We start from the raw sequence: 24,812 nt of genomic DNA, 5'->3' as shown, positions 1-24,812 counted from the left end.
CCTGCACTTCTGCAGCAGGAAATCTCAAGCATTTCTGCCACGTGTGACCATATCCTTAAGGCAACATTCACACCACCGTTTTAACAACAATGACAGTCTATGCGGTTACTCACATGGCCGTAAATAAGGAACGTAAAAAAATAGGACATATCCTATTCTGTCCGTTTCTACTGACAAACAGCTCCATACCATTGAAGGGGCCATTTCTCAGAAAGGCATCAGGGGAAAAAATGGCCGTTAAAAACTGTCGTGTGAACGTAGCCTTAGAATATAACTCGATAATCACATGATTATCGAAACTGTGTTACCAAGTGAATGCCGTACTAGGAACCTGGGTTTTAGTGTTGAGCACGAATATTCGAATAGCAAATTTTTATCGCGAATATCGCCACTTCGAGAATTCGCGAATATTTAGAATATAGTGCTATATATTCGTTATATCGAATATTCGGCATTCTTTTTCCATCTGAACACGATTCCTCTCTGCTTTCTTGCTTGTGGGCCAATGAGAAGGAAGCAATGTCAAGTTCACAGCAATACTTAGTGCACCAATCAGTAATCTGTAGTCAGACCTGCTAAAATGTGAAGTTGCACGTATTGCGCCAAAATATTCCAATCACTGCCGATTAGCGCAATCGCAAATATATTGGAGCACTTGACTCTATCTGCATATAAAGCTATTGTAGTGTTCTGCCGTGCCAACCATTTTCTCCAGTCTCAGGAAACTTCTAGCAGCTTGAAAAATGTAGCCAAAGTGACCCACGTCTGTATTTCGCGTTACGAATTCACCTTACGCAATTTTCTGCATTGCCGATTTTTCGCATTCAATAAAATAAATATCGAATTCTCGAAATTCGCGAATATATGAAGAATATTCTACAAAATATTTGTGAAATATCGCGAATTCGAATATAGCCCCTGCCGCTCATCACTAGTGTTTAGGGGAGTACAGTCCAAAATGCAGTCATATTACGCCACTGTGCCCCTGATATATTACCCTCTCTTGGATGAATGAAGCTTTTGGACTTGGTGAGAAATCTGCCAGATATTTTCAGTTTACAGATAGATGACGAATCTCACCTGGTGGTAGCTGCTCCGGCTTCTTTTGGCTTCGCCTCCATTCTGGGCGCAGGTTTAGAGGATGGGCTGAAATGATAACACAACAGCGGATCATTACAGATACGTGGGACTGAGACACAATGACAGTCCTTTAGTCCAGCATTTTGTTACCCAGAATATCCTGATAATCTGGTAGTTGTTTCCATCACAAAATATTGTCCTTAGGGAAGGGGGTGTTTTTTTAAAATACGTTTTGGCTCAATAATCCAGAATATTGGATTATTCGGAATCTGTGAAGTCCCACATACCGGGTTTAAAGGAATGTTAATGTAGAATGTGAACACTATAGCCACCATTGTGTACTGAAATCAGTGGTCCGACAGTTTATTATAAAGTCGCCCCATAGACAGGAGCAGACAGGTCGCTATGTACTAATATACACCCCATCCTGTTTTATGCTAGTGGCGGGTCAGAAGTACAGAGGTACTACTGATATAATGTGTGCAGAGGTTTGGATTCTGGTGGGAACCAATGGGATTGTATGATCAGCCATCGTCCAGACAAGCAAACTAACACTGTCCGATTCTCTATACGAAGCCATCTAACACACCTATGTAGGTACATCCGCCTCTGGACATTTACATCACACAAGGACAAAGTTACAACGTAACAGCCTCTTATATGATTTCATCACCATAGTCCAGCTATGATGGGAATGATGAGGGTTTGACTCCCTTACCTCTCATTTATTGTCTCTATAGTGACTTTAGCGCGTGTTGTTGAATATGTTGTCTCAGTTGTTCTGTTTGTTACTCCATTGTTATCTATATCACTGTAATATAATGGGAGATATTGTATTACTGTAGATAGATAGATAGATAGATAGATAGATTAAACAAAATCTCCTGTAGTTTACCTTTCGTCTCTGATAAGAGAGATCTTCCCAGGTCCAGCCTGTATATTTGGCCGTGTATTCTCCGTGGCTCTTGTGGACAGTGATGAAGATGTTAATTTTAAGGAATCCGGCACATCTTTGCTGTGTTTAAAAAAACAATAGTGTGAAATAAAATCTTTCCACAGTATATTACATATTATTACATATCACCATAAATATGGGTAAATGTTACTATTTAGGAATGTTTCAGCACAAACATCACATGGTTTTAAAGGTGCTGGTCCATCTGGGACACTGGTGCCATCAATAGAGAATGGGGCCCCCAAAGTGAAGGAGAGCAGGCACACATGCATAAAGGGCTCACCGTTCATAACTGTAACGGGGTTCCGAAGATGCACTCGGTCCCCCATTAGCCACAGACCTGCTGCTTAGCTTCGGGATTAAGGATCTGTGTTTTACCTCGTTCCCAGGGCGGCTTTACTAGCTGGATGGCTCCCTGCTCTTAAGTCTGCCTTGAGCGCCAAGCTGATCACTCGGTGCTCGACTGGTTGGTCTGTCGGTCATGTGACGCTGGCCACGTCACATGACCCTCACTCCCCACTATAAATACAGACAGCCTGCTGGCCACAGGTTGCCTGTTAATTTAGGTTCCACCTGTGATTTGGTCTTTCCTGGCGTACTTACCTCCTGCTGAATTCCTGACGATCCTCTGCCTGCTTCTTGTGTACTTTGCTGCTCTCCTGGTATTCTGACCCCGGCCTCCTCCTGACGATCCTCCGCTGACTCCTTTGGTACTTTACGTCTCTCCTGGTATTTATGACCCCGGCTTCTCCTGACAATTCTCTGCTTGCTCCATTTGTACTTTGTAGCTTTCCTGGTATTGACTCGGTCTGTTCACGTCCTGTTGTTTGTCTGTCTGTCATCCCTGCACTTATTCCAAGTTAGGAATTGCCGTCCAGTTGTCCCCTGTCATTAGGACTCGCGAGGCAAGTAGGCAGGGCCAGGGGTAAGGGTGGAGCGCAGTGGTCACTTCCCTCCCCCCTATGTGTGTGTGTACACGACCGTTACAGATTAACAGGCCCAATAACCACTGTATAATGAATCCTCTGGTGACCCTGACTGACCATGTCTCTAATCTGACGCAGATGGTGCAGGAGTTAGGGGAAAAACTCAGTTCTTTTGAGTTAGGGCAAGGTTCTTCCACTCCTCAGGCCTCCAGTCAGCATTTTGAGCCCCAGATTAAGCTCCCAGAACCCTTTTCTGGAGACCGGAAGAAGTTTCTCTCTTTTAAAGAGAATTGCAAACTTTACTTCCGTTTGCGCCCCGTGTCCTCTGGCCCCGAGAGTCAACGCATGGGCATTATCATTTCCCGATTACAGGGTGATCCCCAGGACTGGGCGTTCTCTTTACCTGCTGGCGCCAGTTGTTTATCTTCTGTGGAGGGGTTCTTTCAGGCCCTGGGTACCCTCTATGATGAACCAGACAGGGCTCTAGTAGCCGAGACGGCTCTAAAGGCACTGGTTCAGGGCAATCTACCAGCGGAGGATTATTGCACCCAATTCAGAAGGTGGTGTGTCCCCTCAGGATGGAACGAACCAGCCCTGAAGAGTCAGTTCAGGTCAGGTCTGTCTGATCAATTAAAGGATCTTCTGGTCAGTTATCAACTTCCAGAGACCTTAGAGGAGATGATGACCCTTGTTGTCCGACTTGACCGACGGGTTAGAGAGAGACGACAGGAACAACAGTTCTCTTCCCAGATGGTGGTCCAGCCAGAGGCCTATCCCAGAGACAATGCTGAGGTCTCCACCAAGGAACCCATGCAGGTTGGCATGACCCGAGGGAATCTTCGCCGCAGACGTGGAGAATGCTTTTACTGTGGAGATCCTGACCATTGGATCAACCAGTGTCCTAAGAAGGTCCTCTCTGTCAAGTCTCCTAAGGCAAGGCAACCTAAAGACCAGGTACACCCTGAATTTTCTAAATGTAAGCTTTCAGTACCCATTACGATTTCTCTGGGAGTAGATAAATGGCCGGGTAAGGCCTTTATTGATTCTGGCTCAGCGGCTAGCTTTATTGACTTTGAGTATGCTGTAAGATAGGAATACCCAATGTTTGCCTTACCAACTCCTATTCATGTCATGGCTATTGATGCTACTCCTCTTATTGGTGGTACGGTGAGCTTATGTACCTCTGAGATTTCTCTAACCGTGGGTGTGTGCCACTCAGAGAGATGTTCGCTTTTAGTCCTGGAGAACCTACCGGCTGAGGTGGTACTAGGGTTGCCTTGGCTCCGATTACATAACCCCACTATAGATTGGTCCAATGGGAAGTTGGTGAGATGGGGGCCTAAGTGTGACTCGTGCTTGTCCGTGGTACAGGCTGGGGTCTCAGTAAAGTCTGATACTTTACCCTCTGTTGTTAGAGAATATTCTGATGTATTCTCATCACCAACCCCGGAGGTTCTACCCCCCCATAGCCCTTATGATTGTAGTTTCCTAAGGGACGAATTTATAATCTTTCTATGCCCGAACGCAAGGCCATGGAAGATTATATTAAGGAGAGCCTTGGTAAAGGGCATATTAGACCTTCTGTCTCCCCTATGGGGGCGGGGATTTTCTTCGTTAAGAAAAATTATGGTGGTCTTAGGCCATGTATCGATTACCGGAGATTCAATAAAATCACTGTCCAGAATAGATACTCCCTCCCATTGATTCCGGATTTATTTAACCAGGTTCTGGGGGCAACCTGGTTTTCCAAAATTGACCTGAAAGGGGCATACAATCTAATCCGAATCAAGGAGGGAGATGAATGGAAGACGGCGTTCAATACCCCGGTAGGACACTTTGAATATTAGGTGATGCCTTTTGGACTCAGCAATGCCCCAGCTGTGTTCCAAAACTTCATGAATGACATTCTTAGGGAGTTCTTAGGTAAATTTGTTATTGTCTATCTTGGCAACATTTTGATATTCTCTCCTGACTTCGAATCCCATGTGTCTCATGTTAAACAAGTATTAGAGGTCTTGAGGGAGATTCAGCTATCCGCTAAGCAAGAGAAATGTGTCTTTGGTGTACAGGAGATTCTGTTTCTAGGGCATGTTCTGACTCCTCACGCCTTCAAGATGGATCCTGGTAAGGTACTAGCAATTAAGGAATGGGTAAGACCTTCATCCTTAAAGGCCTTACAACGGTTCTTAGGTTTCGCCAATTACTATCGTAAATTTATTATGAATTTTTCCGTTATTGCTAAACCGTTGACCGACCTTACTAAGAAAGGGGCGGATTTGGAGAATTGGTCTACTGAGGCCATTTCTTCATTTGAAAAATAAAAAAAGGCATTCAGTAGCGCTCCCATTCTGATCCAGCCTGATCAGGAGAGACCTTTTATTGTGGAGGTGGATGCGTCCGAGGACGGCGCAAGAGCAGTCCTTTCACAAGGTCCTGCTAGCCTCACTAACCTGAGACCATGTGCCTTCTTCTCCAGGAAATTCTCTCCCACGGAGAGAAACTACGACATAGGGAATAGGGAGCTGCTGGCCAATAAATGGGCTTTTGAGGAGTGGAGGCATTTTCTGGAGGGGGCAAGGCATTGTGTAACTGTTGTCACTGACCATAAAACCTTATGTTTCTCGAGTCTGCTAAGAGGTTGAATCCCCGTCAAGCCAGATGGGCTCTGTTTTTTACTCGTTTTGATTTTTCCATTACGTTCAGGCCGGGAAGTAAAAATGTGAAGATGGACGCATTATCTCGGAGCTTCCAGGCTTTTCAACCTACTGAGGTACCACCTGAATCCATCCTACCAGCAAAAATCTTCTTAGCAGCTCTTACCCAGGATATCTCGGCTCGCATTAGGTCTGAACAACATCTGGCACCGGTATCCACCCCAACAGATAAGTTGTTTGTTCCCGTACAATTTAGTCTCCAGCTGTTGGGTGAGTGTCACGATTCTGCCTTTTGTGGACATCCGGGTGTTGAGGGCACTAAGGATCTGGTTTCTAGATCTTATTGGTGGCCCACTCTAACTAGGGATGAGGTTTGTGCCAGGTCCAAGACACCTAGGACTCGCCCTGCTGGTAACCTACGACCCCTACCCATTCCCAGTAGACCCTGGTCCCATATATCGATGGACTTTATAACTGACCTACCGCCGGCGGAGGGTAAGACTGTAGTTTGGGTAGTGGTCGATAGGTTTAGCAAGATGGTCCATTTCATTCCCCTGTCTAAACTCCCGAATGCCAAAACCCTGGCGTCTATTTTTGTGAAAGAAATTGTTCGATTGCATGGTATCCCGGAAAATATTGTTTCTGACAGGGGTGTGCAGTTTGTGTCCAAATTCTGGAGGGCCTTCTGTCAAAAATGTAAAATTTCATTGTCTTTTTCCTCTGCCTACCACCCTGAGAGTAATGGGCAGACTGAACGCCTTAATCAGTCTGTGGAACAATTCTTGAGGTTGTATGTTGCTGATGACCAGCAATTATGGGCGAAATTTCTTCCATTGGCTGAATTTGCTTTGAATAACCGTGTCAATTCTTCTGCTGGGGTTTCACCTTTCTTTTGTAACCATGGTTTCCATACCCGTTTTCATTCTGGGTCATCCGTCTCCTCCTCTAACCCTGAGGCGAATAGGTTCTCCTCTGAACTGTGCACAGTTTGGGCCCGGGTTCAATGGAACTTAGAAAAGGCTCAAAGTTCTCAGAAACTCAAGGCCGATAGGAGACGTTCAAGGGGGGTGAATTTTCAGGTTGGGGATAAGGTATGGTTGTCCTCCAAGAATCTCTCTCTTAAGGTAAATTCTAAAAAGTTTGCTCCTCGTTTTATTGGACCATATAAGATCACGGAGGTGATTAACCCGGTATCATTTAGGTTGGAGCTGCCCGAGTCATTCCACATTCATAATGTGTTCCATAAATCTCTACTTAAAAAATATTTTGAACCGGTAGTACCATCGAAAGCCTCGCCACCGCCGGTTCTTGTTAATGATGCTGTCGAGTATGTGGTGTGTAAAATAGTGGATGTCAGGAAGGTGCGTAATTCCTTGCAGTACCTGATTCACTGGAAGGGGTATGGACCTGAAGAGAGATCTTGGGTACCTGCCAGGGAGGTTCATGCTCCTAGACTTGTTTGAAAATTTCATTTAGAACACCCTGAAAGGCCATCGCCTGAAGTCTTGGGTCCGGTGGCCCCTCGTATAAGGGGGGGGTACTGTAACGGGGTTCCGAAGGTGCACTAGGTCCCCCATTAGCCGCAGACCTGCTGCTTAGCTTCGGGAATGAGGATCTGTGTTTTACCTCGTTCCCAGGGCGGCTTTACTAGCTGGGTGGCTCCCTGCTCCTAAGTCTGCCTTGAGCGCCGAGCTGATCACTCGGTGCTCGACTGGTTGGTCTGTCGGTCATGTGACGCTGGCCACGTCACATGACCCTCACTCCCCACTATAAATACAGGCAGCCTGCTGGCCACAGGTTGCCTGTTAATTTAGGTTCCACCTGTGATTTGGTCTTTCCTGGCGTACTTACCTCCTGCTGAATTCCTGATGATCCTCTGCCTGCTCCTTGTGTACTTTGCTGCTCTCCTGGTATTTATGACCCCGGCTTCTCCTGACAATTCTCTGCTTGCTCCATTTGTACTTTGTAGCTTTCCTGGTATTGACTCGGTCCGTTCACGTCCTGTTGTTTGTCTGTCTGTCATCCCTGCACTTATTCCAAGTTAGGGATTGCCGTCCAGTTGTCCCCTGTCATTAGGACTCGCGAGGCAAGTAGGCACGGCCAGGGGTAAGGGTGGAGCGCGACTGTTACAATAACTATAAGAGTTCTGAAAATTACCAAGGGAGAGCACGCAGCAATTTTCGGAAGTCTCCTAGCGGTCAATGGAGAGCACACCGCACAAGAGCGGCCACCTTTCCGTTCACCGTAATGAGACTGACGGAAATAGCCGAGCCGGAGCTCCCATAGCGGTGAACAGAGGGTGGCCGTTTTGGAGACAGAAGCAGGACTCAGTGGTGGGACTTGCACCAATCTACCATCCTAGAGATATGCCATCAATGTCCCAGATAGGAATACCCCTTTAAATGATAAATATAAGCAAAACTTTTTGCCCATAGAAAACACAGAAACATACATTGCTACTTATAGGGGGCAGCTTACAAAATACATTTGTGTACTAGAAAATCAATTATATTCAAGACACAAGGAATGGAGTTAACCACTAATTAGACCCAAGATTCACATAAGGAGGACGGGTACGGTGCCACAGATAACAGCGCCGGAGAAAGGGAGGGTTATAAAATGATTATTTTTTTATTTTAAGCTTATTGGAGGACTTGTCTGAGATTTTTAATTATGAATTAATAATTTAATAATTTATAATTATTATTAGATAACCCCTTTTGTGTCTTGATATGATGCCACTCTTTGATGATGCCACTCTTTCACAAAATAGTATGTGCAGCGTCCCACTAGCTTATGTGGGAACTGCAAAAGCTTTTTGTTGTCTTCTGTAATATCATGCTATATTGTATTATCATGTGAAATCCCTCTTTACCAGGCTGTCAGGTGCACTACATACATCTCACCACTAGATGGAGTAGCACCACAGTATATATAGTGCAGTTCAGGCCTAGTTAGTGAGTTGACAGTTGGGAGTTGTGAAGCAGAAGGAGATGGAGTGAGGCGCTAAAGGGGAAGGAGAGGTCCCCTCTCCTCTCAGCCATCTCTGGGGCTCCACGGCCCAGAAGAGCCATCGTGCACCTCAGTATCAAAGCCACGAAGACAGGCAGAGGAAAGTCTATATTCTACTATTCACTCTTCAGGAGTAACAAGTCAGTTTTTGGTCAACGTTATTGTTGGATAAAGACAAAGGAAGGACAAATCCATTATTCTAGGCTCTAGGTGCCTTTGTATCTAGGTGAAGGATTTATTAGCTTCCGGCAGCCTCACCGCTATTCTAAGGACAGATAAGATATCTGTTGCATCACTTGTGTGTAGAAGATAAAGACTTGAACTACCTCTAGTGAGACTGAAGCAAGGCAAAGAGCTGAATATCAGTGAGTACATAACTACCTACGATAGCCTGAGACATAACTACATGTACAGCCTGTTACTGGGATTCATCACATCCAACCTGCATGTTTATAACAGACTGCTTTATTACTGGATGTAAACTGTTGTCAAGATCCTGGTTACAGTAAAGTTCTTAGTTGGATTCAAACCTGCCTCCTTCTTCTATCTCCATACTACAACCACTCTCATCATTTTGCACCATCAAGGTGCTGGCGTCACAACATTACCTAAATCAGGGGCCCAGCCGCACAAGCACTCAGAAAACCAATCACCATCAAGGGCCCCTCGATCTCCATCTGGCCGGTGTCCCCTGTAATAGAGTGTGCCCCGGAGAATCCAGTGCTGTTCTCCCCTTCACTGCACTGCTGGCCCAGGGAGGCATCTGCTAACCGTGAGTAACCGATGAACTGTTGTACCCTTCGGCCCACCGTGAACCTCACGTGTTCTACCCCTGTGGACCGGCACGTTGCATATGCTCTATGACAGAAGCATTAGTATTATTGTGATGTACCACTATCTTTTTGAGTAGATTTACTTCTTAAAGAGGACCTGTCCCCTCTCCTGACATGTCTGTTTTAGTAACTACTTGCATTCCCCGTGGAATAACAATTCTGGAGCATCTATTCTCATGACTCTATGATGTGCCATTCCTTTATTATTCCTGCTAATTACAATGACAGCTTTTTACTTTGAAGGTCCAAACGGGTGTCACCAGATGGGGTGTGTCCCTGCACAATCTGAGGTCTCATGCACACGGTTATATGCATTTTGTGGTCTGCATACCGCGGATCCGCAAACTGTGAATACCGGCAGTGTGCACCCCACAATTTCCATTGGCCCCATTGTCGAAATGCCTATTGAACAGACAAGAATAGGGCATGTTCTATCATTTGCAGCACGGATGAGGACAGCACATGGATGACTCTGTAAACCCCATGCAGCCCCATAGAAATGAATGTGTTCGCTTGCAAGCCGCAAGAAATGCATGTGGATAGGGATGGACAGGGTCTGATGAAAGGTCATCAATATTATAGTCCCTTTAAATCTCTTTTCCCTACAGTTAAATATGAAATTTAAAGGTTTTGGGCACCAATGCAAATTCCTGCACATTACGATGTGCCATTTATAAAACACCTTCTTAAAGGGGTTGTCCACTTCCTGGTTACTGTTGAGTACAATGTGTTTGCAAGATTATTATATGGCACTTACTAATATGACATTTGTTGAAATTCTGTTGCATTTTCTATATTTCATAAGATATGCCCCCTCATTTGGCTAGGTCCTGTCCATAAAATGGCTGCTGATGGAGGGTCATGTGACCAGGCAGATCACCTCCATGTGATGTCTCCTCCATTCAAATACACTGCACCTGCTCTTGCACTGGTGGGAGTTTAGTGCAGGTGCGGTGCGTTAAGCCTTATTCACATGTCAGTGTTCCACATACGTGTTCTCCGCGTCAATTTTTTTTAGCACGCATGCATGCTCTATTTTGTCCGAGTTCACAGATCCATCACGCTTATTATAGTCTATGGGTCCGTGAAAACCACGCATGCAACACGGATGCCATCCGCGTTTCAAGGATCATTAGGAAGAGATGCTTTGAAAATTAATTTTCAGCTGTTCAGTGTCTGTGAAACACGGATGACACACAGACAGCAAAAAACGGACACACGGACCCAACATGAATCCATCACGGACATCTTCCCGGAGGCATCACTGACCACCTTCTCGCGGATTTCAACACGGACATGGACGTGTGAATGAGGCTTTAGAATGGTGCAGAATAAGTGATGTGTCTGGTCACATGACTCCTCCTCAGCGGCCATCTTAAGGACAGAACTTCTGTGCGGACAGCATAGAAGATTTGCCCAACAAGGGGGCATACCTCATGAAATATAGCAAATGGCACAGGTTAACAAAGACTAGTAAGTGCCCTATAGTCATCTTACATGCACATGGGTCACAAGTAGACAGAAAGTGGACAACCCCTTTAAGTGGTACACTTAGGCACCAGGGCCTAGGTGTTACTGCTACCTCTGCGCGCACTATAACATTTACCTTTCCGTTCTTCTGGTTGTAGAGCGGCTTTCCACTGAAGGCCTTGGGGACTCTTTGTTATTGTCATCACTGCAAATAAATATGATTGTAAGTAAGAGAACATATTCATTATAGGCCTCGTTCACACAATCATTTTGTACCAGTGTTTATGGTAATTCTGGATTTAAAGAGGACCTGTCACCGGGGTGAGAGGGAGCCAGGGTGCAGTACCTGGCTGTGACGCTCTGCGCTGCGATTGGACAGCGCTACAGCCAGGGTAGAAGGAGACGCCTACACAGAAAGACTGCATCTCCTCCCCATTGCTCCGATGCTCAGTATTAGAATACTGAGCACGAAATTTGCGGGGGGGCAATAACGGGGCGCAGGAGCACTATTTAAAAAAAAACAGGCAGGGTGGCAGCATCAACGGGGGGGGGGGGGACCCCGCAGGTACAGATATTTATCTCACTTCCTACAAACACATAAAAGGTCCTCATTAATGATGACCATCCTCATCTTTTCCTGGCTTTAGGAGAAGTGGGTATGCCAGCACATTGTGCCCTACCCCCCCAAACAGCCAAACCCCATACCAGCAACAGCCCCTGTTTAAAGGTGCATTTAAAGTGCAGTGCGGCCATTAAAGGGGTTGCCCCACGAAAAATATTCTACAGTTTTCAAACCAGGCACCTGGATCTGAAACCTTTTGTATTTGCATGTAATAATTTTTTTTGCATAGCCTCTGAGTTATTCAATAAAATGTATCTGTATAGCGCCACCTGGTTTTGGTTTTTATCTTATTTCTCTGTCCTGCTCACTGAGATGGCCGCACATGCTCAGTTTCATCCTTCAACTGCCTCCTGAGCTGTGATAGGGAGAGCATGGACACGCCCACTTAACTGCAACAGAAAAGACACTCCCCTTGAGCTGCCAGCTTGATATTAATTTGGCAGAGCAATGAATGAGAAGATCTCTGGACCCATGTGAGGTACAGGGCTGGTTCTAGCTTCGTTAGAAAGAGATTGTCATGTACTATATGATCTCTGATTTTCATTTTTTACATTAATCATGGGATAACCCCTTTAACAATGAAGACGAGTATACATGCGGTCTTCATTATTAAATTAAAGGCAGCTGCGGGCTAATTGGCCACATGATTGTTCACCGTAGAATGGCCACAACTCGCCTGCAGCATGGGCACTCCTTGTGGCTGTACCGTAAGGCAAAATTTATTGGGGAACTTCGGCAAAGCTGCCCTTATAGAATTTTTCAAAACTTTGCGCATCTCTAACTGTGATATCTACCACCACCGCCACAACTACCATCATGAACGACACAGACTGCGGAGCAATAATTATGTATTTCATTGATTCTCCTACCAGTCTTCAATAAGGACTCTGATCTTCCCAGGTCCTGGCTGGATGTTTGAGCTACTTCTTTCTGTAGTACTGGAGGTTAGTCTTGGGATGCTCGGATCTCTGGTTTCACTGTAAAAAAAGGTCTTTGTATGTTTGGCATACTTAAATTATGGCATCATTTTGCTAAATGCTTTACATTGGCCGTTTGAGGATCAATTAAAGGGCTTGTCGGTTTTGGACAAGAGTCCTCCTCCAACTGGCTAAACACAGGCTGTCCTGCTGCATCACCCCCAGCGATCAGCTGTAGTCTGATCACTAGAATCAAGTGTTTAAAAGGGTTGTCTGAGATTTTGATATTGATGTCCTATCCTCAGGAAGGCAATGAGCAGAAAAGTGCACCGAGGGTGGGCCCAAACCACTCTTGCCCCTCCTGCTTCTTCTGCCAGCCTTTCTCTCTAATTTTTAACTGACAGGGTCAGATGAGATGACTATGCAGGATCCTGATCCTGTCAATGAAGAAGGAGAGCGAGCGGCTGGCAGAAGAAGCAGGAAGCATAAGGGTGCACAGATTGGCTTGGGTCTGCCCTTGGTGCACTTAACTGCTAATTTGCATAAGAATATCTAGCATGATAAATATAAAGTTACCCAAGCATAACTTGATCCCATAAAATACCTTTCACCATGCAGGACTGTGATTTTCCCTGGCCCAGGCTTGACTGCTGAAGTTCTGCTCTCACTGTTATTGCTCCATGAGACCAGTTTAGGGCTCTCTGGACGGTCTGTTGCCCTGTGAAGAAGGATTGATGCTCGTGAGATGGATTGACAGTGATGGGGTGGACGACCCCTTTAAAAGGGTTCTCCTAGATATTCATATTGATGGCCTAACCTCAAGGTAGGTCATCAATATGAGATCGGTTGAAATCAGCTGATCGAGGAAGCCACAGGAGCGCTAGTGAGCACCGCGGTCTCCTCACAGCTTACCAAGCACAGTACATTGTATTGGTATCGCAGCACAGCCCAATTTACCTAAATGGGACTGAGCTGCGTCTAGGCCATGTGACCAATGAACGTGATTCATGGACCTAGGAAGAGGCCTAAGCTGTCATAAAGCACGGCAGCCTCTTCATCTAGCCGATTGGCAGGGGTGCCAGGAGTCGGACCTCTGCCAATCTCATGTTGATGACCTATCCTGAAGATAGGCAATCAGTATAAAAATTCCAGAGAACTCCATTAAGTATGAGAAATGAAAATAAAAAATTATACCGTGGCACTAACCTGGTAGTTACTGTCTGAGATGTTGACTGTGTAGATGCATTTAATTTCTGGCTTTTCTCAAACCTATAGATGCAAAATTCATACATATATACATTAAAAGCTGCAATATTCCCTATATTATATTAGAGACCATCTCAATAGTAAGTACGAGTAGTCTCTGTTTAAATGATTGCTGACCCACCAGTGCGGAACACTGAGTAGTCAGAAACAGGCCAGGGTCAGGGCATGCAAAGTATATGCAATCCAGAAAACAGGCCATAGTCAGGGCAGGCAGCTCAGGATCAGTATGGAGATCAGATAGGACAGGCAGCATAAGTATAGACAGATGGATTATTTGGGGCATTCCCAGGGGAAGGTTTTATATGCTCTGAATTTACCAACTACAATGTTGGTATGTATTACCTGTTAACGTCATCATACAGATAAGAAGCCAGGTTGTCTGGGAGAGCTTCGCTCTTCTTGGTGGTCCCCGTCCTGCCAGGGAGAACAGGGTGATATTAATGTATTTACATTTCATGGTAATGTGATTTCCTGCTGAGAGGCGCATGTACAGGTAAAACATGTTGGAGCAGTAAAAGGTGCAGCAGAGCAGAATATTATATCACAAAAGGCTATTATCACAGAGTGGATGTCATTTATAGTAGATAGGGCAGACAAATGGGAGTTGTAGTCTATTGCAACTAATCAGAATCCAGCTCTCATTTGCTGGCCCATAAGATAAATAAGAAAACAGGGACATGATTGGCTGCCAGTAGCTCTTCTGTGGGGTGGGACCAGAAAGGCTAGCCTTCCCTCCCCGCCTTGGGCCTGTTGGCAGCTACTACAACTAGCTTCTTATTATATGCCGAACTTACGATACATTTCCTTAACATAAATTCAGAAAACATTTTCTCAACATCATTTGATCTGAATTCCTGATAAGAATCAGGATCATCTGAATGGGATCAAAGATCTTGGGGCAACAAACCATTTTTAGAACATGGGAGATATTTTCATTTTTTTAAACTTTAGATTTTTTTTAATTGCATTAATTTCTTCTCTATCCAGGGTTAAAGAGGACCTGTCACCTCATATTTAAATTCCACATTAAATAATCATTTCTGAGTTTCTATACTTATGATCGGATGTTATGCTGATCTTCTACAACTGGTGTTACCATGTCATGGTGGGATTGGCCATGGACCCTACAGGGAAATTTCCAGGTGGACCGATGCCCAGGGGGCCGCCCAAGCCCTCCTGAGCTCAACTGAATTACAGTCCTCAGGATGGAGATACAGTTGAATGCTGTGACAGGGCAGGGAGGCAGTATTTTTTGCTGCACTACTGCAGGCCCTGCCTACTTGTGTTGTCCCTGCCTGCTTTTGTTGCCCCGTCTTCTGTCAATTTGGACCCGCCTACAGCAAGGGGCCACTTTTAGTTTTTTTTGTCCAGGGCCACTAAGTTCCTAGTCCGCCCCTGGGGGGTGTCCCTGCAGTCTGACACTGGTAGCACTGATTGGATAATGTTAGACTGTTTAGGCTACTTTCACACTAGCGTTCGGAGCGGATCCGTCTGATGTTTCATCAGACGGATCCGCTCCGATAATGCAGACGTTTGCATCCGTTCAGAACGGATCCGTCTGCATTATAACTTAGAAAATTTTCTAAGTCTGAAAGTAGCCTGAGCGGATCCGTTCAGACTTTACATTGAAAGTCAATGGGGAACGGATCCGCTTGAAGATTGAGCCATATAGTGTCATCTTCAAGCGGATCCGTCCCCATTGACTTACATTGTAAGTCTGGACGGATCCGCTCGCCTCCGCACGGCCAGGCGGACACCCGAACGCTGCAAGCAGTGTTCAGGTGTCCGCTCACTGAGCGGAGCGGAGGCTGAACGCTGGCAGGCGGATGCATTCTGAGCAGATCCACCTCCACTGAGAATGCATTAGGGCCAGACGGATGCGTTCGGGGCCTCTCGTGAGCCCCTTCAAACGGAGCTCACAAGCGGAGCCCCGAATGCTAGTGTGAAAGTAGCCTTAGGGACACCGCCAACTGCTAACATCTATCTGGACCTTCATTACAAATTGCTAGTAATTCATTCATAACTTCTAAAAGAATAGGTCGGAATAGGTCATCAGTGTCTGATCGGTGGGGGTCTGACACCTGGGACCCCTGCCGATCAGCTGTTTGAGCAAGCACAGCACTGTACATTGTATAGCCGCTATGCTTGGTATCGCAGCTTAGCCCCATTCACTTCTATGGGGCTGAGCTGCTCCTAGGCCATGTAACCGATGAATGTGACGTCACTTGGCCTTGGGATAGTAGCGAGAAGGCAGCGGCACTACTGCGAGTGCTGTCTTCTCAAACAGCTGATCGATCAGGTCCCGATGACCTATCCAGAGGATAGCAATAAACACAATGTAGAAGCAGCACCACTTGGTCCTTGTTGATGTATTCTTGTAGATGCAACAGCCTCACCGATGGCCCTGGATCCAACGGCCGGAACATATAGATGAATGCAGACGGTATCAGCAGCAGCTCACATCATCGACATTTATTGGGACTTCAAAGCAACAATACACATAGCAGCAACGTTTCGGCTGATGTACAGCCTTTGTCAGGCCTGTTCACATTGTGTTACATCCATATATTTATGGTAGAAACAAGTGCGCCCCCCCCATCCAGATCATCCAATTGCAGGCAATGGTATAAACTGCCCAATGAATATACACATTTCTTCAACCCCTCATTAGCCTAATATACCTCTATGTCTCACCTGAATGTCAACCAATCACACCATCAGTCAATCCCATCGTCATATGACGTCCGACATCGCTGTGTACCGTGTGTAGATCATAACAACCATTACGGCGTTTGGCGTCCCTCACCGCTATGTGCGCATGTATGCACAGCTGTCCAATCACTCACGTCATAGTCTGTGTGCCCTACGATGCGTCCGCGGGTCCGCCTCTCAGTGTCACGTCGCTCCGTCCTCTGCTCTCGACGTCATCAGGCTGCGACAAGCGCTCCCAACGACATCATCATAGCGCCGACGCGCAACTATCTGACCTCACAGAGGGCGTCCCAAGGTTGCCACGGTAACACACAGCGCCATCGGAGGCATTCAAATTTCTACAGAGGCCCCACAGCTATACACTGCGATCAACCACCTATATATGAACGGCCCAAAGTGATCGCAATCCACCCTAAACAATATAAACTGTAGGACAGCAACACCAGACTACCCAAACAATTATTCCACATGATCCAGCAATGTCAGACCCACGAGTGCAATAAGGACACACTGTATATGTCCCAATATCCAGAGGTACTGTATATGTCCCAATATCCAGAGGTACTATACACACTCATATACATATAGCTTAGCCAGTAGCTTAATTCTGTCCCGCCAAAAATACATGAGAGCATAATCGTCTGCTTCGCCGTAACAGCAAGACAGATTACCATATACCCTCCCTCGCATAATCATGGATGGGGAAAAAGGCCACTGTATGTAAAAACAATGTACAAAATTGTACACCCACAAAGACATTACACAGCTACAACTCAATCAATAGTGGAAACATTGAACTCCATGTTTAATCCATAAGGTTGGAGTGACTTCAAATTGTGTATCCATTTGACTTCTTTTTTCCTTAAAATCTTATTCTTATCGCCTCCCCTTCTAAGATACCCTACACCATCTATTGCCCGAAAACGTAATTGATTTATGGACTGTCCACACTCAATAAAGTGCTTTGCTACAGGTTTATCGATCAAGCCTTTTCTTATTGTACTCTTATGTTTATTAATCCGCTCTCTTAATTCCATAGTTGTCTCCTCCGACATAAATAAAACTGCACAGGCACTGTATGACGTAAATGACGTCTCTAGATCTACACGTATAATACCCGCGTCGGCGCTATGATGATGTCGTTGGGAGCGCTTGTCGCGGCCTGGTGACGTCGAGAGCAGAGGACGGAGCGACGTGACACTGAGAGGCGGACCCGCGGACGCATCGTAGGTAACACAGACTATGACGTGAGTGATTGGACAGCTGTGCATACATGCGCACATAGCGGTGAGGGATGCCAAACGCTGTAATGGTTGTTATGATCTACACACGGTACACAGCGATGTCGGACGTCATATGACGATGGGATTGACTGATGATGTGATTGGTTGACATTCAGGTGAGACATAGAGGTATATTAGGCTAATGAGGGGTTGAAGAAATGTGTATATTCATTGGTCAGTTTATACCATTGCCTGCAATTGGATGATCTGGATGGGGGGGGGGGCGCACTTGTTTTTACCATAAATATATGGATGTAACACAATGTGAACAGGCCTGACAAAGGCTGTATATCAGCCGAAACGTTGCTGCTATGTGTATTGTTGCTTTGAAGTCCCAATAAATGTCGATGATGTGAGATGCTGCTGATACCATCTGCATTCATCTATCCAGAGGATAGGTCATCAGTGTTTAAATCTCAGAAAACCCCTTACAAGAAATTCAAATGAAAGAATGACACTATGGCACTAACCTGGTAGTCTGAGATGTTGCCTGTGTAGGTGGATTTGACGTCCAGTTTTTCTCAAACCTGCAGATGCAAAAAACAAAACATCTCAACCGTAGGTAGATAGCACATATGATGAGCTATGGTGACATAAGCTACATTCATAGCTCTAGAGTATGAACAGTAATAGCTGCTCCATGCGAAAGACAAGGGGTCACTCCCTCCGTCTGGAGAAAAAAAGGTTCATTCCTCACCAGAATAGGCAAGGTAAGGCCTCTTTACTGTAAGAGCAGCAAATCTGACCAATGAACAATGCAGGAGGTGAAGATGACCTCAAGAAAGTGGCTGTTCTGAGGGAAGGAAGGCCTCATGAGACGGCTTTGTAAGGAATGAAATCTGACAGGGAAGATAGAGTCTGTGATGTAAGGGGAAAGGTGGTGGTTGAGCTAAAGGTGTTTTAGGAGAGTTATAACCATTGTCCGATCTTGGGGGTCAGACTACAAGGATCAGCCGATCACCTGAAGAAGTCGCTGGTGGTGAGTGCTGTGGCCTTTTCCTAGTCGTTACATTCATCGGTCACATGGCCAATGTGCAGCTCAGTCCCATTCAAGTGACTGGGCCTGGACTGCAATTCCAAGCACAGCCACTATACAATGTATGGCGCTCTGGTTGGTGAGTTATGAGCAGGCCGCAGCATGCACTCAAGGGCTGAGGCCTCTTCCTACAGCTGATCAGTGCGGGAGCCAGGATTCGAACCTACACAGATCAGATATTGATGGGGACAGGTCATCAATATTCTACTCCCAGAAAACCCCTTTAATAAAATGGGTCAGCATAGGTGGTGATGGAGCCATTTTGTGGTGACAGGACCTGGGTGACAATCTTGTAGATTACCTGTTAACATCATTATATAGATAGGAAGCCAAGTTTTCTGGGTGAGCGTCGCTCTTCTTGGTGGTCTCCACCCTGCCAGAGAGAACAAGAATGATTTACTGTTGAAAAGCCCATGTCTAGGTAAAGCAGGTTAAAATAGTAATATTACAGGTGTTGTACTGTGCAGTGAAAGGGGCCGAGAACCCCCAGACTTTAGACCTCTACTGATCAGTACACTGGCACATCCTAGTCACATGAATAACTTAAAGTGATTTTCTGGGTCAACAATATTGGTGGTCCGACACTAGGTCTGAATCCTGGAACCCCTGCCGATCAACTGTTTGTATGGGTTGTAACGCCCAGGAAATGGCTGTGGTCTTGCCATTGTGTACAATGCATGATGTCTACGTAGCAGCGACTGTCCATGGTTCCATTCAAGTTTCCCAAGTATTGAAAAGTGCCCCAAGCGTTGCGATTGCTTCAACCAGGTTTCCAAATGTTGGAAACCTGATGTTGGAAATCTGATATAAATGGCCTATCCTAAGCATAGGCCATCTATAATGTATACCCATGAAACCCAGCTTCATGCTGCCCAAACCACAGGTGGCATGAAAGCCCAACAAAGAACTAAGCTTTGCAAGGGAGGAGGTGTAGGTTTAAACAAGTCGCACGGCAAGCGTCAAAGTTATGTAGAGGCCGGCGCCTCTACAAGACGTAGGCGCATCAAGAGCCAGTGCAGGGTTATTAAGAGCGGTGTCTAAACCCCCAGTCTTAATATAGTTTATGAAATGAGCCAGCCACATGGCAAGGAGTCCGGCCTCCTCATCTGGTGCCAGAAACTGAACTTTGTACTTATTTCCGCTGGATGTGCCACAAGTTATACTTTGCACTAAATAAAGAGAGACTTTTATAGTTTTACTTTTGACCTGATTCCTCAAAGCACCTTTCTACTGCAGCGATCCCCAGGGAGCCAGGGCCTTAGGGAGTGCACCGTGATATAACATCTCATCAGGGCCACTACCACTCCCATCCTCTGCACTGGCTCCTCAGAGGCTTGCTGCACATGCGGCTTCGGCTGTCAGCGGCCAGAATTTTCCAGCATGGCTGATTACATTTTCGGCAGAAAACAGTCTGCCGTCGGCCATCATCGATCATCTGCGCCGCTTCTTGAAATGACAGTCAGCCGAAATGGTGGAAATCGGCCATTCTGGCCAACTTTTATCTCGTGTGTATGTCAGTATTACGTTTCTCACCGATATTTATGCTGCTTCAGATGCTTTAGTCTCTCTGAGTGTCCAGTCACACGTCCACATGAATGGGTCCGCATCCATTTGACCTTCAACGGAGCCGCAAAATACTCGGACAGCACACTCCGCGCGTTGTCCGCATCCGTAGTGACGTTCCGCGGCCCCGCAAAATAGATAGAGCATGTACTATTTCTTGTGCCCAGCCACAGACAAGAATAGGCATTTCTATCATATGGCCGGTTTCCGTGTTTTGCAGATCCGCAATTTGCAGACCGCAAAACACTTGCGGACGTGAGAATGGACCCTAACGACCAAGCGGAGGAGCGGTACATGGATAGTCACTCATCATGTACTGTACACAACATCTGCTGCAGTAGGCGAGCAGCGGGCAACCGTCCGACCACGGGTCCTCTCCTCTTACATGTATGGATTGTCATTTGTTTTCTGAATGGATTCTCATGATTCATGGTGTAATATATATCATCACAAGGCAATGCGTCCACATCTCACCTTTCCTTTCTTGTAGTAGTAATTCCAGGTTTGGTTATGTCTTTAGTGTCATTGCTTAAAAAAAATAAAATTAAAATTATTATTCAAAATTTGTGAACTAATAATTGTGAAGACATGGATGGAATTCATTTCACCCTAGACATGAAGATTTATCATATTCATCCACAAGTTTTTGGGGTTTTTAGGGTAGCTGTTTACAGGGCACATCCGCAGCAAATTCACCGCAAAATCTGCATGTTAGGCGCCATGATTGTGCTGCAGATTTCACCCCTGGGATCCTCGGTGAAATTCTCCCGCAGAAATGGACAGGCTGTGGATTTCAAAATCTGCACCTCTCTGCAGCTCGTAGACGGGGCCTATAATTAGGAATACACGGCTGGTCCTGTGATACGTTGTACGTTTATAATATGTGTGCTTAGGACCTTCTGGCTCAGAAACGGACTCGCTGTTCCCGCTAGTATCCATCTTCAAATGGATCCAAATTAAAAGGATTTCCCAGGATGTAAAGGCTCCTCCGCGGGGATCCCTACCGATTATGAGTATCTGGTTCTGTCTCCCTTGTTTGAATGGAGCAGACGGACTGTACGACAGCTCCATTCAAAGGCCTCCTGCACACGACTGTTCGGTTTTTTGCGGTCCGAAAAAATGGCGGATCCGCGAAACACCGAAGCCCATTGTAGAAATGCCTATTCTTGTCCGCAAAACGGACAAGAATAGGACATGTTATATTTTTTTTGCAGGGCCACGGAACGGAGCATTTGTGTTTTTTCTATACCCCTTTTTCAGAATTGTCCTTACCGGTTTATTCAGTTGTGTGCGCCAAATTTATTAAAAGGCACAACATGGTTGATAAACGGCTCATTTTAAAAATGTCTAAAAACTCCGCTCCGCTTTTCCTGTATCGCCCCCTAGCAGGTGAGGATCCGTGACTTTTTGAAAATGATAAATCTGGTAAATGATTTTTTTACCACTTTTTCGCGAAGCTGGCGTGAAAAGGCAAAAAGTAAAAAAAAAATTGCGCAAAAAAGTACTTGCACGAAGTTTGCAACTTTAATGAGCCAAAAACCAGGCTAACTAACTTAATACATTCCCCCAATGTCTCCTGAATGGGAAAATAAAAATTATGTTTGGGAAATGTTTTGACTAATGACGTCCGTTGGTCAGAATTTCATTACATCACTAAAAATTACAATATCAGTTTAATTGGGAGCAACCAGTGTTGTCTATGGCCAGCCATAGTCATTGTGCTATTCTATTCGATGTCGCCATTCAGCTGCCGCAGATCTAAGTACTGCAGTTTGACATTTTGCCACAAGAGGGCAGTACAATTCACTGCCAGGTTCAAATCCAACACAAGATGTTTGTATGTTTTCCCTATGTTTGCGTGGGGGTGCTCTGGTTTCCTCCCACACTCTAAAGACATACTGATAGTGAATCTAGATTGTGAGCTCCACTGGGGAGTGATGATAACGTCTGTAAAGTGCAGCACTATACAGTGGCGTGCCTGAGGGGTGGGGCAGTCCGACTTGGGTGCCGGTGTTCCGTGAAATTTCCCTACCCGTGAAATCTCCCTACCCTCGTCACTTCCTGTTGTGACGCGGCCGCACCGGACATGACATTCCCAGCTTTGGAAGGAGGTATGCCGCGCAGCGCAGGCGTACAATGACGGGATAGGGAAATTTCACACCAGAGTTGGGGAGAAGGGGCCACCTAAGGCGCTTGCGCCTTACCTCTCAGCTGGACACCGGCCAACACTGCGCATGCTCCGGGAGCCTCAGCAGCGGTTAGAGGGTAGGGAAAAATTACGGGCCAGTGCGCAAGCGCGGCTAACTACTCCCGTCGGGATACACCGCGCGTGCGTACCAGCGGACAGGGAGATTTCTTATACCGAAAATCCATCCGATCACCGCACCTGCGCAGTGTGGGGGTAGGGATATCTGATGGCCATTTGTTCTGTTAAATCTCCCTACCACTCACTGCGCACGCGTGAAATTTCCCTACTCCGTCGTTGTGCGCCTGGGCGGCGCGGCACACCTCCTTCCAAAGCTGGGAACGTCATGTCTGGTGCGGCCGCGTCACAACAGGAAGTCACGAGGGTAGGGAAATTTCATGGGTATGAAAATTTCACGGAACACCGGCTCTCAGGGGGAGCGCATAGTTCCCTGCCCCGCCGCCAATCAAAGCCATAGGCTTTAGGCCTAGTAGGCCTGAGGCCTATGCGGTAGTGAAATCTCGGCGCAGGCGTGCGTGATGATGTCATCGCACGTGCATGTGCCGGGACGCAGCAGCACAGTGTGTGCGCCTTCCTCTGCAAGCAAGCGCCTGGACATCGGTGAGTATTTAGCTTTTATATTTTCTATTTTATTTTTTATTTTAATGTGCCAACTTGGGGGGACACAGGAGGACATGTGGGGGGAAAATATTATGGTGGGATACTGTGTGGGGGCAAATTATTATGAGAGGGATTACTATGTAGGGGGCCAATTACTATATGGGGCAATGTGGGGGAAACTACTGTCGGGGGGCAGTGTGGGGGGAAATTACTGTGTGGGGGGGCAGTGTGGGGGAAATTAATGTGTGGGGGGGCAGTGTGGGGGAAACTACTGTGTCGAGGCAGTGTGGGTTAAAAATACTGTGTGGGGGGGCAGTGTGGGGGAAACTACTGTGTGGGGGGCAGCGTTGGGGAAATTACTGTAGGGGAAATTAGTGTGTGGGGGCAGTGTGGGGGAAATTACTGCGTGGGAGCAGTGTGGGGGAAATTACTGCATGGGGCAAATTACTATATGGGGGCAGTGTGGGGGAAATTAGTGTGGGGGAAGCTACTGTGTGGGGGCAGTGTGGAGGAATTTACTGTGTGGGGGCAAATTGCTATATGGGGGCAGTGTGGGAGAAATTACTGTGTGGTGCAAATTACTATATGGGGGCAGTGTGGGGGAAATTACTGTGTGGGGACAATGTGGGGGAAATTACTGTGTGGGGGCAGTGTGGGGGAAATTACTGTGTGGGGGAAATTACTGTGTGGGGGCTGTGTGGGGGATTTACTGTGTAAGGGCAGTGTGGAGGAAATTACTGTGTGGGGGACAAATTACTATATGGGGGCAGTGTGGGGGAAATTACTGTGGGGGGGATTTACTGTGTGGGGGCAGTGTGGGGAAAATTACTGTGTGGGGGCAGTGTGGGGAAAATTACTGTGTGGGGGAAATTACTGTGTGGGGGCAGTGTGGGGGGAACTATTGTGTGGGGGAAATTACTGTGTGGGGGCAGTGTGGGGGAAATTACTATATGGGGCAGTGTGGGGGAAATTACTGTGTGTGGGAATTTACTGTGTGGGGGCAGTGAGGGGGAAATTACTATATGGGGGCAGTATGTGGGAAATTACTATATGGGGGCAGTATGGGGGAAATTACTGTGTGGTGCAAATTACTATATGGGGGCAGTGTGGGGGAAATTACTGTGTGGGGAAATTACAGTGTGGGGGAAATTATTGTGTGGGGGAAATTACTATACGGGGGCAGTGTGGGGGAAAGTACTGTGTGTGGGAAATTACTGTGTGGGGGCAGTGTGGGGGAAATTACTGTGTGTGGGAATTTACTGTGTGGGGGCAGTGGGGGGGAAATTACTATATGGGGCAGTGTGGGGGAAAGTACTGTGTGGGGGTAGTGTGGAGGAAATTACTGTGTGGTGCAAATTACTATATGGGGGAAGTGTGGGGGAAATTACTGTGTGAGGGGAGTGTGGGGGAAATTACTATATGGGGGCAGTGTGGGGGAAAGTACTGTGTGTGGGAAATTACTGTGTGGGGGCAGTGTGGGGGAAATTACTGTGTGTGGGAATTTACTGTGTGGGGGCAGTGTGGTGCAAATTACTATATGGGGGAAGTGTGGGGGAAATTACTGTGTGGGGGCAGTGTGGGGGAAATTACTGTGTGGGGGCAGTGTGGGGGAAATTACTGTGTGGGGGAAATTACTGTGTGGGGGCAGTGTGGGGGAAATTACTGTGTGGGGGCAGT

The 24,812-nt window shown here is 46.4% G+C and overlaps 1 protein-coding gene across 1 annotated transcript in view; it reads right to left on the bottom strand.

Annotated features, from left to right (window-relative positions):
* ZNF185 (zinc finger protein 185 with LIM domain) overlaps positions 1–24,812 on the bottom strand; it is a 162,165-nt gene that overhangs the window by 55,850 nt on the left and 81,503 nt on the right. Inside the window, exons 15-25 of the mRNA XM_040442565.1 lie at positions 20,804–20,857; positions 19,068–19,139; positions 18,201–18,257; positions 14,078–14,149; positions 13,676–13,738; positions 13,074–13,187; positions 12,422–12,529; positions 11,067–11,135; positions 1,976–2,095; positions 1,799–1,891; positions 1,081–1,146 (exon numbers count right to left, since the gene is read on the bottom strand). Of these exons, the coding sequence (XP_040298499.1) occupies positions 1,081–1,146; positions 1,799–1,891; positions 1,976–2,095; positions 11,067–11,135; positions 12,422–12,529; positions 13,074–13,187; positions 13,676–13,738; positions 14,078–14,149; positions 18,201–18,257; positions 19,068–19,139; positions 20,804–20,857 (888 nt within the window). The remainder of the gene's footprint in view (positions 1–1,080; positions 1,147–1,798; positions 1,892–1,975; positions 2,096–11,066; positions 11,136–12,421; positions 12,530–13,073; positions 13,188–13,675; positions 13,739–14,077; positions 14,150–18,200; positions 18,258–19,067; positions 19,140–20,803; positions 20,858–24,812) is intronic.

Source organism: Bufo bufo, chromosome 8, assembly GCF_905171765.1.
Source record: "Bufo bufo chromosome 8, aBufBuf1.1, whole genome shotgun sequence".
Taxonomy (NCBI): Eukaryota; Metazoa; Chordata; class Amphibia; order Anura; family Bufonidae; genus Bufo; species Bufo bufo.
The sequence above is the reverse complement of the archived record's forward strand: the minus strand, read 5'-3'. Positions and strand labels throughout refer to the sequence as shown.